General features: G+C 34.4%; 3 protein-coding genes across 3 annotated transcripts; all 3 read right to left on the reverse strand.

Annotated features, from left to right (window-relative positions):
- Positions 1–991: 991 nt before the first annotated feature.
- Positions 992–2,483, reverse strand: LOC111909997 (uncharacterized). Its single transcript, XM_023905798.3, has 2 exons — positions 2,171–2,483; positions 992–1,951 (listed from the first exon to the last, which is right to left on the reverse strand). The coding sequence occupies exons 1-2, from the start codon at positions 2,331–2,333 to the stop codon at positions 1,155–1,157; spliced, it is 960 nt and encodes a 319-aa protein (XP_023761566.1). The 5' UTR covers positions 2,334–2,483; the 3' UTR covers positions 992–1,154.
- A 3,647-nt stretch (positions 2,484–6,130) lies between these two features.
- Positions 6,131–9,472, reverse strand: LOC111909998 (uncharacterized). Its single transcript, XM_023905800.3, has 14 exons — positions 9,231–9,472; positions 8,595–8,831; positions 8,372–8,454; positions 8,188–8,245; positions 8,008–8,067; positions 7,764–7,893; positions 7,474–7,697; positions 7,307–7,399; positions 7,151–7,222; positions 7,035–7,067; positions 6,817–6,948; positions 6,689–6,745; positions 6,486–6,578; positions 6,131–6,419 (listed from the first exon to the last, which is right to left on the reverse strand). Exons 2-14 carry the CDS (start codon positions 8,688–8,690, stop codon positions 6,387–6,389), a joined length of 1,164 nt encoding a protein of 387 aa, XP_023761568.1. The 5' UTR covers positions 8,691–8,831; positions 9,231–9,472; the 3' UTR covers positions 6,131–6,386.
- Positions 9,473–10,770: 1,298 nt separating this feature from the next.
- Positions 10,771–13,740, reverse strand: LOC111909999 (pyridoxal kinase). Its single transcript, XM_052770628.1, has 13 exons — positions 13,461–13,740; positions 13,240–13,348; positions 12,805–12,898; positions 12,595–12,699; positions 12,391–12,474; positions 12,240–12,313; positions 12,053–12,117; positions 11,907–11,970; positions 11,750–11,815; positions 11,557–11,613; positions 11,352–11,396; positions 11,185–11,238; positions 10,771–11,047 (listed from the first exon to the last, which is right to left on the reverse strand). Exons 1-13 carry the CDS (start codon positions 13,535–13,537, stop codon positions 10,907–10,909), a joined length of 1,035 nt encoding a protein of 344 aa, XP_052626588.1. The 5' UTR covers positions 13,538–13,740; the 3' UTR covers positions 10,771–10,906.
- Positions 13,741–17,402: the final 3,662 nt, after the last annotated feature.

The raw sequence follows: 17,402 nt of genomic DNA on the forward strand, positions 1-17,402 counted from the left end.
TCTATTTGGTGGTGTCTTTTGATTCCGGTTTGATAAGTTTGATTTTATGATCACAATCTTATAAAATTAAAAACAGTCTTACACAATATCTCAATCTTAACAATACAATATGGGTTTTCCAAAAAAAAACACTTTCCAAACTATACATAAAAAATTAAACAATTTATTATGAATTCACCAAGATAATCATGGAGTTGGAAAATTGTAATTTTTGAATTCTAGTTTCTAAAGAAAAAAAGGTAGTACTTAAAATGCTTTTTTTTCTAAATTTTCAAACTTCATTATCATTTTCGAACATGCTTTTCTGTAACAAGTTGTTTGCAATTTTGAACCGGACAAAAGTTTTCGAACAAAAATATTCTTTTGGCCTATGTAGTGGTATCGTTTTAATGATTTCAAACGCGCAACTTGTTCGAACTTACAAATTTTCAAAATGCCATGGAAAGCAATATATTGTCATAGAACGTCATATGCCTATTTTCCAAACTGGTCATATAATTTTGGCCATATGACTATTTTTCAAACCGGACATAATATTGCCACAAGGTAAAGAAGCATACCACAGGGGAGTTGCAGCCAATGATGCACAACATATAGTCCGAAATAACTACCTCGTGAGCGGGTGAATCCCATTCTTAATGACAGAGTTCTCCTAAATAGTCTCCTAAGTAAATTACACGAATGGTCCCTATGGTTTAAGGTAATTTGCAAGTTTGGTCTCTAACTTATTTTTTTAACTCGAAAGGTCCTTATTGTTTGTTTTTGTTACACGTTTGGTCCCTATCTTACCTAAAAAGACTATTTTGCCCTTAATTTTTTAATTTATTTAAATAAACACACCCCCAAACTCATCCCCTTCACCTTACCTTATCCACCTCATCATTTTTCCCTATTTAAATAATAGTCTTTTTATGTTAGACAGGGACCAAACGCGTAACAAAAACAAACAGTATGACCTTCCGAGTTAAAAAAAAATAAGTTAGGAGGAAACTCATGTAATGATGTGTCAGGAATTAATATTTCATGTGAATTGCAATCGTCCAAGAAGTAGTTAATCATTCTTAAATCTTTGAAGAAATTATTATTAAACCAACACATTCTGATTACGAAACCTTTGTAACATGTATACTTCCATTTTGAGTTGTAAAAGAGTGTCAACGCTTCTGTGCTTTCCTTCTTCTAGACTGTGCCTTCTGCCATTTCTTTCTTGGAACCACTTTACTCTTCGGTTTCAGCTTCAACTCGGGCGAAAATTTATAATTCGGATCCCTCATTCTCTTCTGTATATCTTTAAAAAACTCCATATTCAATTTCTTAGGTCCACCTTTTCTCAACTCTTCATATTCAGGTCCAGAAACAATATTCTCAAAAGCACCAATCAGAATATCCAAATCACTCATCACTTCCCACACATTAACATAACGCCCATCGGCTCCTTTCTTCAGTTTCTTCAAAGCATTTTCAACCGCAAGTTTTCTCGCTAGCTTTCCCGGAGATAATTCTTCCTGTTCTTGTTCTTCGGATTTTAAAAGCTCGGAAATTGTCCGATACTTTGGTTTTTCATCAAATTCGAATAGTTTGTCTAAATACGCATCGCTGGATTCGTTAGGGTAAGGGTCTGTCGGGATGTCGTCATCGTCGTCGTCTTCACTACCTGTCCAGAGGGTTTTCTCTTCGTCGCTTCCAGACCATACGCTTCTTAATTCGTCACTGTCGTCGCCATCGATGAGATTTGAATGATCTTTTGCTTGTTGTTTGACTTTTTTGATTTCTTCATTGAGATGGGCTTTTTGGGTTTCTGTGTCACTTTCGTCTTCTTCGCTTCCTGTCCAGAGACAATCGTCTTCGTCGATTTCCTTTCCCCATGCTTCTCGAAATTTCTTGTCTCCGGGCTTCCCATTGCTAAACAGATTGTAATGAGGTTGCTTCCCTCTAGCATATGATCGAGATGCTGTAAAAGATATGTTGGGTTTTAATAGAGAAATCATTTGAGTCCTCAAACCAGTCACTCAGTCAGGCATTTTCACAAACAGTTGGGGTGCATAAGAGAACACTACCAGGTAACGTAACATATAACGAAAAGAATTTAATGGGATTTATGAACATATGGTATTCAAAGTCATAGATGAAAAAGAAACGAAATTTTAAGATGAGGATGAAGGATGCTGACCTTGTGCAAACGGGAAAGGTGAATCGTTTACTCGGGTTCTTGAGTCGATGAAGAAAAGGGAGGTCGATTGTTTATTGGGTAATCTGAGATATGATTTTGGAGTATGAAAATAAGTTTTGGTGGTTTTGAAGAGAGAGGGTAGTTGAGAGAAGCGTCGCGCCATTTCTGTTCTTGCAAACAATGGTGAAAACCAAACCCACTCGGTGTATTCAAATGTCAAATGCAATTAAAGTCTAAATTTCTAAAGGGTGTTTGCTACTGTTATCTGAAAAAGACAAATGTAGCCAAATTCAATAAATTCTTGGAGCCAAAAAAAATTAAGAGACAACTATATAATATAACCACAAATATCGCATATAGGCCTAATGGGCATTTTTATGAAAATATATAAAATAATAATAATAACATCGAATATGGGTAGTTACGGGCTTAATGGGCTACCATTTCATAAATATGGGTTGCAATTCATTAAAAAGAAAACTTTCAAATCCTGTTATTTTTTGCTACACGAAATCACAGAAAAACATGAGATTTCTTTACGAGTACTCCTATAATTTTTTTTTCAAACCTTAAATACTTTTGGCTTATGGATTTGCTACATGAGACGAAAAAGGAACCCATATCCTTAATCTTTGAAATCTCAGTCCAATAATTAAGACTCATTTGTGATTTGATTTTAGAGATCTAGTTATTTCTTAATTTTGTTGGAAAGTAATTAAGAAACGGGGAATGTTGTTAGATCTGTCTCATTTTTTTTTTACATGTACTCATAGAAACAGACAAAGCAAACTACATTGCTTGATTTTGTTTTTTTTAAGGGGAAAATCTGTACTTTATAACAACATTGACCATATTCCAATTTCGGTTGATTTTTTTTTTTCTTAAATCTGTTTTTTGGATTCAAATGATCAAACATGCATTGATGGTAAATCCGTTCAGGGGCAATATGGTCATTTTAAGTGTGTGTTGTGCTTTAATTTTAAGTCATACGTGGCAATAATATTAGTTTTTAGCCCATTAGGTGTACTTTCATTTTAAGTCATAAGGAGTTATTGAATTAGCATGTTACTTTCAGAATTTGCACGAGGGTAAATTGGTAAATTGAAAAAAAAGAACTCATTTTCTTTTATTACTAACTAGTTGTGAGACCCGTATATTATACGAGTTGATTAAAACAAAATGTTAAGTACGAACGATTAAATAGAAATTTTATTTGAATTTGAAATTGAAATAAATGAAAATTATGAGAAAAAAAAACATGCAAAAAATAAATAAATTAAAATTATGTGTTTAGTGTGTACTAAACGGGTTAATTATAACAAAATGATAAACACAAAGGTTTGAACTGTAAATTTATTTGAAATTAAATTTGAAATTTAAAATTTAAAATTTAAAATTTGAAATTAATAGTCATTATGGTAGGTTTAATTTATGGAAACTAAATTAATGATATATTGAAAATGAAAATTAAAGTAATGACAAGTGGAAAATAAATATATCTCAAATTATGACAAAATGACATGTGGCTAATTTTATGAGAGAATGACATGTGGCAAAGTCATTTTCATTTATTAGGGTAAATGACATATTTTAATAATATCTTCAGCCCATTTATTCAATGTACAAGGGGAAATTTGTGATTCAGCCCATTTATTTAAAATATATCATTAGTTTTCATTATTATTTTAAGAACTCATTAGTTTTTATTATTTTTGCACAAATTTTCAAATTTGTGATTCGACTATATTTAACTTTTGTTTTAATAAATCCGTATAATACACAGGTCTCACATAATGTAAAATATATAGAATATCAAAATAAGGGTAAAACTGGTATAAAAATAAGGCTACTGTAACATCCAAAATTTCGAAACAATTAAAACTTTTCAAAATCACCCATTTTATTAACGTTGTTACAAAAAGGTTTTCAATACATTATTAAACAGAGTAATTTCCCAGGTTCATATTATAAAACATCAATGCGAGGAACGGTACGATCACGCCTTTGCCTTGCCACAGACTCTTGAGAACCTGAAACATAAAACCACAACTGTAAGCCCGAAAGCTTAGTGAGATACCCCCAGAATACCAACCACATATACGCCTTTCCAGGCCCTGACCTTCCGGTCCGTCACACAACATAATCGCCTTCCGGCCCGTAACATATTGCCTTCCGGCCCATAATATAATCGCCTTCCGGCCCATGACATACATAGCACACATATAACAAATAGCTTACCACATATAGCATACATATCACATATCATAGCATTACTCTTACAAGATACCGGTCTAGCCGGTCACTGTCATAACATTACTCTATAAATCAGTCAACATACTAAATGCATACATTCGTCTTTCCAGGCCATGACCTTCCTATCCACATAGTAATGCCTTCCGGCTCATAACATATAACAACTTACAACTACCCGGATTTCCATCCGATAAACGGGTCGGCCTTAGTGCCATAAACCCTAGCGATATAGTGAGGATAACTCACCTCGAAACTGCCGACTGAACAGATAGCTCAAGCTGCTCCGATCACTGATACGATCTCCACTCCTGGATAGTCACCAATGCACTGAACTCACACAATAACAACAATTACCAAAATATCCCTGGAACCACTGGTCAATCATTGATCAAAGACAAGGTCAAAGTCAACCCCTGACTGACCCTACTCGTCGAGTCAACCCAATGACTCGCCGAGTCCCCATACTCAGAACTTTACTTAACCCGCGACCTAACTCGCCGAGTCACCCCAAGACTCGCCGAGTTCAACGACTCTGAGTCTACTCGTCCTTGACTCACCGATTCCTTAAGATTCCCTTCCTACTCGTCGAGTATCCCCCTTTTTACTCGACGAGTTCCTCCTGGAAGAATCGCGGGGCCACCCCGACTCAACTCGCCGAGTCTGAAGAACAACTCGATGAGTCTCAGTTATTCTTCAAGCTACTCGCCGAGTCTGTTCATCAGACTCGTCGAGTCCATGCCATGCAGTCGATCAAACTGCTTCCTGAGATAAGTATTGTTCCGAAATACACAAGCATGGGACCTTCTGGACCTCTAAGGTCCTAATACAGGGTTATAGTCGTTTGGGTAACAAGGGTAACACTTAATCTAATCACAAAGGGGTTCCATAAACCCTAATTCCATAACACATCAACATAGCAGAGGATAATTCGAGTTCTTACCTGAATAATGCATCCTCTGTGTCCCCAATCCTCAGAATGTGACTCCCTTGCTGTTCCTTTAGCCAATCCCTTCTCTTTCTTGCACAACAATTCCTCCAAGATCAATAATGGCCCTAAGACCTTGCTCCAAATGCACCCACTCGATTTAGGGTTCTTCCCAGAAGGCTAAACTGAACAATGACGGCCAATGAGTGCCTCTTATACGTCCCAAACCTGAACGGTTAGGGTTTTCGCTAAACAGCGTAGACTCGCCGAGTCCATATCGGACTCGTCGAGTCCAGTCGCGAACCCGCGACCCGGTCTGTGATCCTACTCGGCGAGTCAAGGCTCCAACTCGCCGAGTCCCTTCTTAAAACACCCCCAAAACATAATTATATCAATATTTGAAATTCCGGGTTGTTACAGCTACAATCCATAAATCGTATGGTTAAAAAAGTGGTTTCCAACAACAAACAAGTATTTTCAAATAAATTATAAATACTTCGAAATAAATAAATAAAACAGCCTGTAGCATTGGTAAGAGTATAATTTAATATTTGGTGGGAGGAATAGATTATTCCCAATTGTATGTAAATAAGTTTACGATCTTTAATAAATAAATAACATACATCTTTCTACTTAAACTTAAAATTTCGATTTTGTTTTTCACAAACATAACCAAGTTTTTTATAGTATAAAGCCTAATTAGAATTCTATAACTAACTAGGCTTGCTTTAGTTATGTAACACTAACCCTCTTTATACAACAAATAAACTAACAAGATCATATAATAAAAAAGTTGTTACATTTCTATAAAGTATAAACTAGCCTTTTTTTTAACATTTTATCTACTCCATGAAATTAGCCACATTCCACAAAATTCACAACCCACAATCAAACATTTCCCTATGACATTAACTTTTATACACAAAATTCATCTGAAATCCCTACTATAAATAGACATTGCACAAAAATTTCTTGTTATAACCCAAAAAAGAAAAATCTTGATGTTGTTTCCTAATTCGCCAAAAGTCCATCATATCTTCACTCCTCCAACATCACCACCACCGGAGCAAACTGCAAAAACAAATTTGTTACACAGTACACAGTATACAGTACACAGTAAACAGTACACAGACTAACCTCGTCATCTTCTTCATAAAAGATGCCATCTCTCGTGTCATGCTCAAATACCCATCCAAGAGATGACTCTAGTAACTCTTTAAGTTTTCTTGTCTACATAAATACATTACACAATTTTATAATTACAACAAAAGTTAAAACTTGAAATTAATATAGAAGAAAATTTATAAAGCTTTAGTAAAATGAGTGAGAATTATACTCACCCAAGACAAAAGGTCTCCATCAACAAAGGGAGCTTCAAGCACAAGCAAAAAGAACTCCTGTAAAAATTTAATTATTAACAAACTAATTAAACATTAAAAAAAAAAAAAAAAAAAAAAGATTGGATTACCTTACACAGATGTTGAAGAAAACTATCAGAAGATAAAAAGGAATCATCTAACAATGTGATAGACCCTTTTGTAGCAACATTATTTTCTTTTTGAAATGCATACTTGAGTTGATAATAGAGAACCTTGATAAACTATAAAAAAAAAAAAAAAAAACAAATCACAAACTTTATTGTCAACATTAACAAATTATAAATAAAAATCATATACAATTAATTACCTTAGTAAATAAATTACTCCGTGTATGAAGAGGCTGAAAAAAATATTAAAGAAAAGTTAAAAACATTTTGTATGGATAAAGTGTTAATGTTTAATAAAATATTTGAGAAAACTTACAGCTTCAGTGCAACCAAATAAAAGGTTAACAAAATTTTTCCATTGAAGAAATGCTTCAAGTGATTGTCCCATCTGCCAAATAAACATATTTGATTTCAGATATTTTTTTAAAATCATTTTCCTTTTTTTTAAAGAATTTCACTAAAAAAATCTTACCAAAAATGCAACAAAAGCAAATTGCATCTCTCCAAGAAGCAAATCTTCCATTCCTCCATATTCTTTAATCAAAATGCTTTCCAAAAGACTTGTCTACATGGTATAAGAAAAACGTCTCGTTTATGTTTTTCCAAGGGGTAAAATGGTAATTTTGCAACGCGTACTACCTTGTCAAGATTCAAGGAAGTAAGATCTTGCCCGAGGATTCCCTTTTGTTTAATTAAACGTGGGATTTTCGTGTAATAACAACCTCTTTTTACAACTTTGTCATCAGATTTTTGAATTTTAGTGTTCTTTAATTGCTCAGATAAAGCTTCCTCCATTGAAGTTTTTGGATTGTTTACAAAAATGTCGGGTTCATGAATTATTGTGATCTCTGCTCCAATGGGTTCTGCATGTTGAATGAAGATTAAAAGAAGATAATTTTTTTCAACAAATCATATAAAATTGTAATTACCAATTCTTTCAATGGTAGTTTTTGTAATGTAGTTTGATAACATTTTCCATTCTCCAAATTGATTTAGTGTATAAGGCCCGAGGTATTTGTCAAACTCCATATTTTTTACACCTTGAGAGTATCTTTCTTCCTTCAATAAAGAAAAAAATTGATATTCAAAGACTAAATCACTAAATAGGTTATAAATTTATAATATTGTGATTATTTAGAGTCAAAGTAATAAGAAAAGGTTCATAATTTATACCTCTTCTTCTGATATTTTAACTAATCGTTCCTCTTGTGGATCCCACTTACGAACAATTACCTGTCATATGAAGTAAAAAAAGAGAATTTTGATTAGATTAATCAAATTCCTGTTGGAAAAAAGGGTACAAATGGTGTTTATAATTGATCAAAATGAAAGAATTAGTGAGAAAATTCTGACCTGAGATGGATTCAAATCGATAAAGAAACCTATCATTGGTGAAAATTCACTTCCACCTCTGCAAGAAAAACAATTCATAATTCAAGAACAATCATATGAAATTATATATCTAAAGACTCTAAAGCGTTACAAAATGATATGAATATAAAAAAATGGGGAATTTGGATGATGAAAAGTAGCTAACCTATTTGAAGAACTGTAGTATATAAAGTGAGGACCTGGAGGAATCATCTTGATACCTTTGAAATTAGGTCCAACAGAAAACATCTGTATTATATAATCATATACAGTTAACACCAGATATTAAATACAAAATCACAAGATACTAAATAAAATACCCCAAATTCTTGATTATGGAAAGAAATGGAGAAAAAATAGAAGAGTTGTAACTAAGGGTAGTGTAGTACCTGAGTATCAATGCCAAGAAGAGTGTATTGAGGAACATCGAGGAAAAGAAGAGAGGCGCCTTTCTTCACCAACTCTAAAGCTGTATCTGCATCCATTATTAATTCTAGGGTTTTTGACAGATTCTGTTTTCTGATTTGCTGAGGGTTTTTGATGAATTTGCTTTTAATCGATGCAGAGTGTTCGGTGATGTATGTTTTTCTCAAGTCAGATGCCTGTTGTAGTCTTCAACAAGAAATCTGTTTGTTTTTTAAATTTCAGCAAAAAAAAATCAACATATAATGACTATTTTCAGCAATATGGAGTATTTTCAGCAACATTATGGAATTTCCAGCACTATTTTCATATTTTCATCAAGAAAAAGCTTGATTTTCAGCAATGTTATGGAATTTCCAGCAAAATACATCAAGAATATTGATTTTCAGCAACATTTAACAAGAATTTTAAGCAAGAACATCTATTTTCAACAATATTTTCGGATTTCCAACATCCTACAACAAATTTAAGCAACAAGAAGCAATCTCAGCAAAATTAAACAACAAATTTCAGTACATTAGAGAGTTTTTCCAGCAAGATTAAGCAATAATTTCATGTTAGAATTGAAAAAAATAAAATAATTCGAAACGGGCGGTGCAAACCTGTTCGTTTTCAGTGGAAATCGGAGAAGCTATTCTTCGCCTGCGACCGGAGAGGAGGTCCTGCGATCGAAGAAGAGGGCGGCGATTCTGATCGGAGATGAGGAACGATCGAACGGTGCTGGAGCGAAGCAGGGAGGCTTCGAGGGTGGGAAGTCGGAAGAATTGGAGGCGCCGATAAAACAAAAGGCTTATTTTGAAGTGACTAGCCCATGTCTGCGAGGATGTATGTCTTCTTCTACTACTGTACTACAAGCTTCCCGAATCACGAGTCCGATTTTAATTTTGACCTTTTATTTCTTAACAAAAAATATTAAATAAAATTTAATTTTTATAACACATTTAAATTATAAGTTATCTTAAAAGACAAATTGCAGAAATGGTTTGACAAAATTATGTGACTTTGGTCCAAAAAAATTTGATAGTTCACCAATTGTTTTAAGAACCACCACGAAATCATCTGAGTGATCCCTAGACAAACCACATTCACCATCCCTAGACAAACCACCTTCACCAACGTCGTCTGAACATTAGATTGTAACTTGTGTTATAGATCTAGCCAGTCACAGCCGCCTCCCTTCTTGTCGGAGATAGAAGTTTTAGAAGACTCTTCATCTCCATCATCATCATCTGAGGTCTCTCCTTGTCTGTCGTTGAATGTGAAAACCACTGTCAGCTATCTTCACCAAAGAGGACGTACTAACGGACAAAAAAAGACAAAACTCTAAGTTTTTTAGAAAAAAAAAATTTTGAATCAACGGAGGAAGCTCGTCGGTGAAAATGACATTCACTAATCTTCAAATTTTAAACACGGTGCCGCAACCGAATCTTAACCCGGAAAATTTAAGCACATTTCTAAAAATTCAACAAGTTCTCGAAAAATACCGCAACTAGATTCTATGGTTTTTATGTTTTTTTTTAGTAATTCAGGTTAATTTTCTATGTTTTTTGTGTTTTTTAGTAATTTAGATTTAGGTTTCTATGTTTATTTAGTAATTTAGCTTTAATTTTCTATTTTTTTAGGTTTAATTTTCTATGTTTTTGTAATTAATGTAATGTGATTTTAATTAATGTAAAATATTTTATTATGTTTTAAATTATGGTTTTTTATTTAATTTAATCATAAAAAAAAGAATATTGTGGATTGGTAACCATTTCCAATGTCTAATGAATCGGTGGAACTGGCACTGAGTTAGTAGCACTTCTCTGATAGTTTGGCTGTGACCACTCCCCACAGTCTTATTTATCAAAATATGACGTAACGACCAACCATACATGTCATTTGATTGTTGGTTTGGCCAAACTTGTCCTATAGTCACAAGTGGGAAACAATTGATCGAAGATGCTTCCCATTCGACTGTATTGTTGTACTATTCGAAAAACAACATTTTTATAAGATTGTGTGCTCTTTACTTTAAACTTGACCATGTCTTAATATATTCTACAAAGTACGCAAAATTTGTTTTGGTGAGAGAGCAACCAAATCATTATCTATATATTTATAAAATCTCACAGCAATTCTCCATTTAATTAATTAATGATATATCTAAGTTGGAGTGAGGCATAACATTACTCTAAGATTCGACACAATACTTTGTACTTAAATCACAAATTATCTAAAAATTCTAGTTTGATTAAACATAAAACATTTGAAAATTAATAATTGTACATATATGCATTTAATCATATAACTGAGAAATATATTTAATTTGTGGGTTTCGAATATCATCTTGACTTTGAATCAATCTAATCTCCAAGCTGCTTGACTGTGGATCATACCCTGCCTTCTCATAATCCTCTAATGTTCGACTCAAAACAGCCTGTAAATATTTCACACACCAAATAACACATGCTTAAACAACATAAATATATTAAAAAAAAAAAATCAATTCGAATTTTTTCCAAAATATATATACTATAGACATATTAAATAAACCACAATAAGCACATGACATACTTGTAAGCTTGATACAGCAAGTTCTGCTGCTTTGTCTAGGTTTTCAGGATATTTCTGAAGAAATTAAAAAAAAAAGGTCTTTAAGAACCCAACATTTTAAAAAAAAAAAAAAATGATGAATAATGAATTAATTGTCATAAAAAATAAATGCATTAATTAGTAATTACATTGCTCCATCCAAGTAATAATGCAGTCATCAAGTCTCCTGTTCCCTGTAACCAGATAGACACACAGATAGATAGATAAATAGACAGATAGACATATATATATATATATATATATATATATATATATATATATATATATATATATATATATATATATATATAGAGAGAGAGAGAGAGAGAGAGAGAGAGAGAAGAAAATATATACTGTGAAATATGCAGGGATTTTAGGGATAACAATCTTGAATTGGAGAGGAGATTGATCCTATAATATTTAGAATTTAAATATTAAGAAATAAAAAGAAAGTTGTAAGCACAAGAAAATTAACAAAAAAAAAAAAAAAAAAAAAAAAAAATCAGTTGCTATAACTTATAAAGATTGATTGAATTTGAATGTGTACCTTTTGTTTCTGATGACTTCCAATTAGAAGAAGATTGCCATCTATGGATATGCTTGTTATCACAACCTGAGAAAAAATAAAAATAAATATTAGATTCTAAAGAAAATAAATAATTCAAAAATAATAATAATATAAATAGCAGAGAGAGAGAGAGAACCTTTGATGGGCCAGCAGCATGAAGATGCCTGCATGCTTCCCTTCCATCTTTCTCAGATGCAATTCTGCAGAAGGTTAAATATGTCAATTTACATGTCCAACAAATTAATAAAATTTTGAGATTTTGTGTGTTGAAATTAAAAGTACTTGAATCCAGTCAACTGTTCAGCTTCAAACTGATTGGGAGTCAACATTGAAGCAATAGGGACAACCTAAACATGAATTACAAAAAGAGTCATTGTATATATAAATAATTAAATTTATTAATATATATATATATATATATATATATATATATATATATATATATATATATATATATATATATATATACCTTTTCACGATATACTGACACCAATTCTTGAGGGACATACAACTTTCCTTCATCACCCATCACTGGATCACAAACTGATAAAAGAAAAAAAAAACTACAGACATTATATTTATATACTTGACAAAAAAAATGCTAAAAAATGAAAACTTACCATATGTAAGATTAGGATTAATGGATCGAAGCTTTTTAACTACTTCTAATACATTTTCCAGAAAAGAAACTGAACCAATGTAACCTGTAATTGTAAATGCATCAACAAAATTATTCAAATATTGAATCAAAATTTCTTTTAAGTTGTTAAAGAAAATGTTTTTTTTTTTTTTTGTATTGGAAAAATGAATAACCTAGAAAATACCAGTCAATAGATGTGTGTAGTGTAGTAGATTATTGGCTTCTAGGCCTTCTATTAACTCCCAAAGTTGTTTTCCATTTAGAACTTGTCCTTTGAAAGTTGGGTATCCTGTAAAAATCTGTTGTTGTTTAGTCATGGATAGATTGAAATTGACGAATATGACCCTGAATGTTGGGGTGTTTAATGAAGTAAATAAAAGAACCCTAAACTTGCCTGTATGATTTGAGAATTGCACTGACATAATCGGATCAACATCATAACCTAGTAATTGGAGTGGAAAGACAGCAGATTTATTGCCAACATAACCCTAGATCACAAAAAATCAAATATATGATCAAAGGATGATTGAGAATTGCTTTATTGAAGTAATTGCTTGTTCATATTCAACTCAGAGCTAAGAAAAACATATTGCAGGATAATTATGATTTCATACTTTCTAGGCAATTATGCTACTTTGCAAAAACATGGCATGTTGGCTTAAGATGATGAACATGCAAAGTGTTGTACACAAAGCTACAGTTGTCATCAAAATCAACTAATTTCCTGATTTTGATCGGACACTGAAAAGCTGTAATCTAATGCCAATTTCCGAAAATTCGAACATATTCGCAATCAAAGGGGAGGGAGGAGACGAAAAGTAGAACGAACCTGAACAGTGTGAGACTGAATGCTGAGAACCCGACCCGTTTCCGATGGTAAAGCTAAAGATAGGATTGGAGGTGCCATTTTTCGCGAATCCTTCTTCGAACTCCTAGCCCTTCAATTCGAATCCATTCACACACACACACACACACACAAAGAATGAATCAATTACAATACGCACAATCAGTTTAAATCAACAAAATGTACAGATAAAACTTCTTCTTCACCTAAAATAAGATAATCTTCGGAATGCGATCGATTCAGAACGGAAATTATTGTACAATGAAGTCTGTAATCTAATCATAAACCAAAGAAGACGATACACGAATTAGCACTAAACAGTTAACATCAATACTTTCGAATTATGTTGAGAACTTTGCTTGTAAACTAAAGCTAAAATGTTCGCAAATTTTCATGGAAAAGGACGAAGAATTTTGTATCGTCAATCTGTGTTCATACGAGATAAGAATAAGATAATCGACCTTGAAGGTTTTTAGGGTAGCAAAGTCAAAGTAACTAAGTAAGAGGGTGGGTTTGAATTTTGAAGTCATTTGATGTAATCTCCAAATCAAAATTATAATTTGGATATGAGTATTGAGAAATAGAAGTTTTTTTAGTTTTTTTGAGGGGTTTTTTTTTTAATACATATTAGGTAACAATTTTTTTTTGAAAGTGTTCACGTATCATTATTACGACCGTCTGTAGCAGGTTACATCCGGTCATAATTGTTATATGTGAACATTTTCAAGAAGTTCATTACGTGCACAAAAAAAAAGATAGTTACCCAGATATCAACATACCGAAAAGGTAAAAATAAATTACACGAATGGTCCCCGTAGTTTGGGTAATTTATACGTTTGGTCCCTAACTTATTTTTTAACTTGGATAATCTTTACTGTTTATTTGTGTTGTGTGTTTGGCCCTTGTCTTACCTCAAAATACTGTTGTGCTGTTTTTCTATTTATTTTTTAATTAATTTTCTTATTTATTTATTTATTTAATTTATATATTTTAAAAAAATTAATAGACATCATATATTTGTATCTCCTCACCCTAAACCTGAAATCACATATTTGTTTCAGGTTTAATGTGAGGAGATACAAATATGTGGGGTCTATTAATTTTTTTAAAATATATAAAATATAAATACATAAATAAGAAAAATAATTAAAAAATGGCACAACAGTCTTTTGAGGTAAGACAAGAACCAAACGCACAACAAAAATAAACAGTACGGATTATCCAAACTAAAAAATAAGTTAGGGACCAAGCGCACAAATTACACAAACTATAGGGACCATTCGTGTAATTTACTTTTACCATTACGGTTTGTTCATATCTGGGTAACTATCTTTTTTTGTACACATCTAGGTAACGAACTTTTTGGAAGTATTCACATATGACCATTATGACCAGTTATGACCGAATGTAACCTGCTACAGCCGGTCATATTACATCCGGTCATAATGGTCATATGTGAACACTTCTAAAAAGTTTGTTACCTAGATGTGTACAAAAAAAAGATAGTTACCCAGATGTGAACAAACCGAAAAGTTAATTACTTTATTAAGTCCATTTCCCGAGTATATTACGTATAATACATCTTTTGTTCTCATTTTGTAAATTTGACACCATTGATTTTAATAGTTGGAAACTTTATACATTTATATTATTTTTTTGTCTTTATAGTTTTTTACGTAACTATAAACTTTAGTGACTAATTCTTTAAATACCTGGAATTATGCTTTAAACCCCATTAATTTCTCCATCGTCCTCAGTACGCTTGGCCTCTTTCGTTTATGCATATCCACACTCATCAACTATAACGCTAACATCGAAACCACCATAGGTCACTCCCATCACCATGGATCTTCTGTCATCCTGTAACATCCCGAGTTCAGGAGTGCAAGTTCAGGGTTCAAAATGTAAATGTGAAGGGGCAACTCGGCGAGTCCATGAGTGGACTCAGCGAGTAAGGTCTCGACTCTGGTCGCGTGTTAAGTGGCCAACTCCGCGAGTCGGCGGCTGGACTCGGTGAGTTGGTGCTGAGTGGAGAAAACCCTAATTTCTGAGGATGAGCCCTATTTAAAGGACATTAAACCCTCTCCTCAGCCTCTTTACCCTCTCTTGAAGTTCAGAAAACCCTAAGGCGCGTTTGTGAGTGGATTAAGAGCTTTTGAACCTTGGAGAAGAGATTTTGGAAGAGATCTTGGAGAGTTAAGAGGCTTGGAGCAAGGGGATTTGCAAGGATTCGGATTTCTCTTCTATTGGAGCTTTCTTTTGAGGTATTACTTCGTTTCTTGGGCTGTTATCTTCTAGATTCATCATTTTTGGAGCATTTGGAAAGAATAGCTTGTGGTTTTGTGAGTTGGAGGTTAGATCTGAGGTTGCTACCTCAGATCTGGAATGGAGGAGGTCTAGAGAGCATTAAAGTCCCTGTCGTTGAATGGTTGATGAAGCTCTTTTGTCCCAAACCCAAACCCAAACCCTAGAGTGTAAAATGCCTAGATCTCTTTGGATTCACGTAAAGTTTGCCACTTTACGTGATGGATGGGTTGAAGAAGGGTAGATCTATGTTTTGGATCATCTACATGGCTTGGAAAGCCTCTGTATGGTTTCAAATCTAGGGGTACTCGGCGAGTCACAAGGGTGTACTCGGCGAGTTGCATGAAGGTGGGCAGGAACTCGACGAGTTGGAAGAACAACTCGGCGAGTTGGTTGAAGATAGCCTTGGACTCGGCGAGTCTGTTCTTGGACTCGGCGAGTCTGGTCGTGAGGTCCTAACCTTCTTCTGGTTGAGCCGTGAATCGGTGAGTCAAGGGAGGACTCGGTGAGTTGAGTGCGAGGGGACTCAAAGTTGTTGGACTCGGCGAGTCTCGGGGTGACTCGGCGAGTTGAGTTGCGGATTGGGGAAGTTCTGAGCATGGGGACTCGACGAGTCATCGGGTTGACTCGGCGAGTAGAGTCAGTCAGGAGGATGACTTTGACTTTGACTTTGACCAAGGTTTGACCAGTTGACTTCCAGGGGCATTTTGGTAATTGTTGGCATTTGTTTTGAGTTCAGTGTTGGTGTTGGCTAGTGGTGGAGATCGTGTCAGTGGTCGGAGCAGCTCGGTCTTATCTTTTCAGTCGGCAGTTGCGAGGTGAGTTATCCTCACTATATCGACAGGGTCTACGGCACCAAGGCCGACCCTTTATTGGATTGTGATCCGGGTATTGTTGTTATGTTATTGCTTTGCTATGTTTGCATCCTGGTTAGGATGGTATATGTTAGAGACCTGGTTAAGGTCGGTATCCTGGTATATAGGATGATGCTATGCTAGTGACCGGTTAGATCGGTATCCTGGTTAGGATGATGTTATGCTATATGATCTGTTAGATCGGTTTGATTGAATGTGATTTGTTATATGATTGAATGTTTATGTGCACATGGTTGTTGGACTGGGGTTGGGTTGAGGCGAGTCCTGCTTTGTGCTGTAGGCCAACATACCCAGGGCGGACCAGTTATCCCGAAGGCCCAGCGAGCGGTCCGGATAGGCTGTAGGACACAAGAGGGCGGACCAGACGTGTCGAGGCTCGGAGAGTGGACCAGGCCGACTGAAGGCCCAGTGCGGGCGGACAAGTCATACTGTAGACTCAGAGAGTGGACCAGGTGGATTGAAGGCCCGATGCGGGCAAACCAATCACACTGTAGACTCGATGTATGTGGATAGACTCGGAGGGTGGACCAGGTGGACTGAAGGCCGGTGCGGCGGACCAGTCACACAGTAGACCCGAAGTGCATGGTTGTTTTGTGTTCTGTTATGATATGGCATGTTGTGCGTGTATGGTATATGTGGTTGGTATTTTGGGGGTATCTCACTAAGTTTTCGGACTTACAGTTGTGGTTTAATGTTTTTCATGTTTTTCAGGTTCTTCAGGAGACCGTGGCAAGGCAAAGGCGTGATCGTACCGCTCCTCATGATTATGTTTTATGATGTGGTTATGGGAAGACTCTGATAATAATTGTATTGAAAACCTTTTTGTAATAACTTTATGAAACCGGGTTGTTTTTGAAAAGTTTAAAATTGGTTGAATTTTTAGAGCGTTACAAGTTGGTATCAGAGCCTTGGTTTGAGTGAATTGGAGGAACATTCATGTGAATCCAGTCTCAAATCAAGGAGAGTTTT

The sequence above is a fragment of the Lactuca sativa genome, chromosome 4, assembly GCF_002870075.4.
Source record: "Lactuca sativa cultivar Salinas chromosome 4, Lsat_Salinas_v11, whole genome shotgun sequence".
Taxonomy (NCBI): domain Eukaryota; kingdom Viridiplantae; phylum Streptophyta; class Magnoliopsida; order Asterales; family Asteraceae; genus Lactuca; species Lactuca sativa.

Excerpts from the sequence above, each read along its gene's own strand:
- LOC111909999 (XM_052770628.1), bottom strand. The coding sequence starts at position 13,537 with ATGATTAGATTACAGACTTCATTGTACAATAATTTCCGTTCTGAATCG. Across the intron at positions 12,700-12,804 it reads GCAATTCTCAAATCATACAG|GATACCCAACTTTCAAAGGA; the intron begins GCAAGTTTAGGG and ends AGATTTTTACAG. Across the intron at positions 12,118-12,239 it reads TGTCAGTATATCGTGAAAAG|GTTGTCCCTATTGCTTCAAT; the intron begins GTATATATATAT and ends ATTCATGTTTAG.
- LOC111909997 (XM_023905798.3), bottom strand. The coding sequence starts at position 2,333 with ATGGCGCGACGCTTCTCTCAACTACCCTCTCTCTTCAAAACCACCAAA. Across the intron at positions 1,952-2,170 it reads ACCTTTCCCGTTTGCACAAG|CATCTCGATCATATGCTAGA; the intron begins GTCAGCATCCTT and ends TATCTTTTACAG.
- LOC111909998 (XM_023905800.3), bottom strand. The coding sequence starts at position 8,690 with ATGGATGCAGATACAGCTTTAGAGTTGGTGAAGAAAGGCGCCTCTCTT. Across the intron at positions 7,400-7,473 it reads CTTCCTTGAATCTTGACAAG|ACAAGTCTTTTGGAAAGCAT; the intron begins GTAGTACGCGTT and ends TATACCATGTAG. Across the intron at positions 6,420-6,485 it reads TTTATGAAGAAGATGACGAG|TTTGCTCCGGTGGTGGTGAT; the intron begins GTTAGTCTGTGT and ends TTGTTTTTGCAG.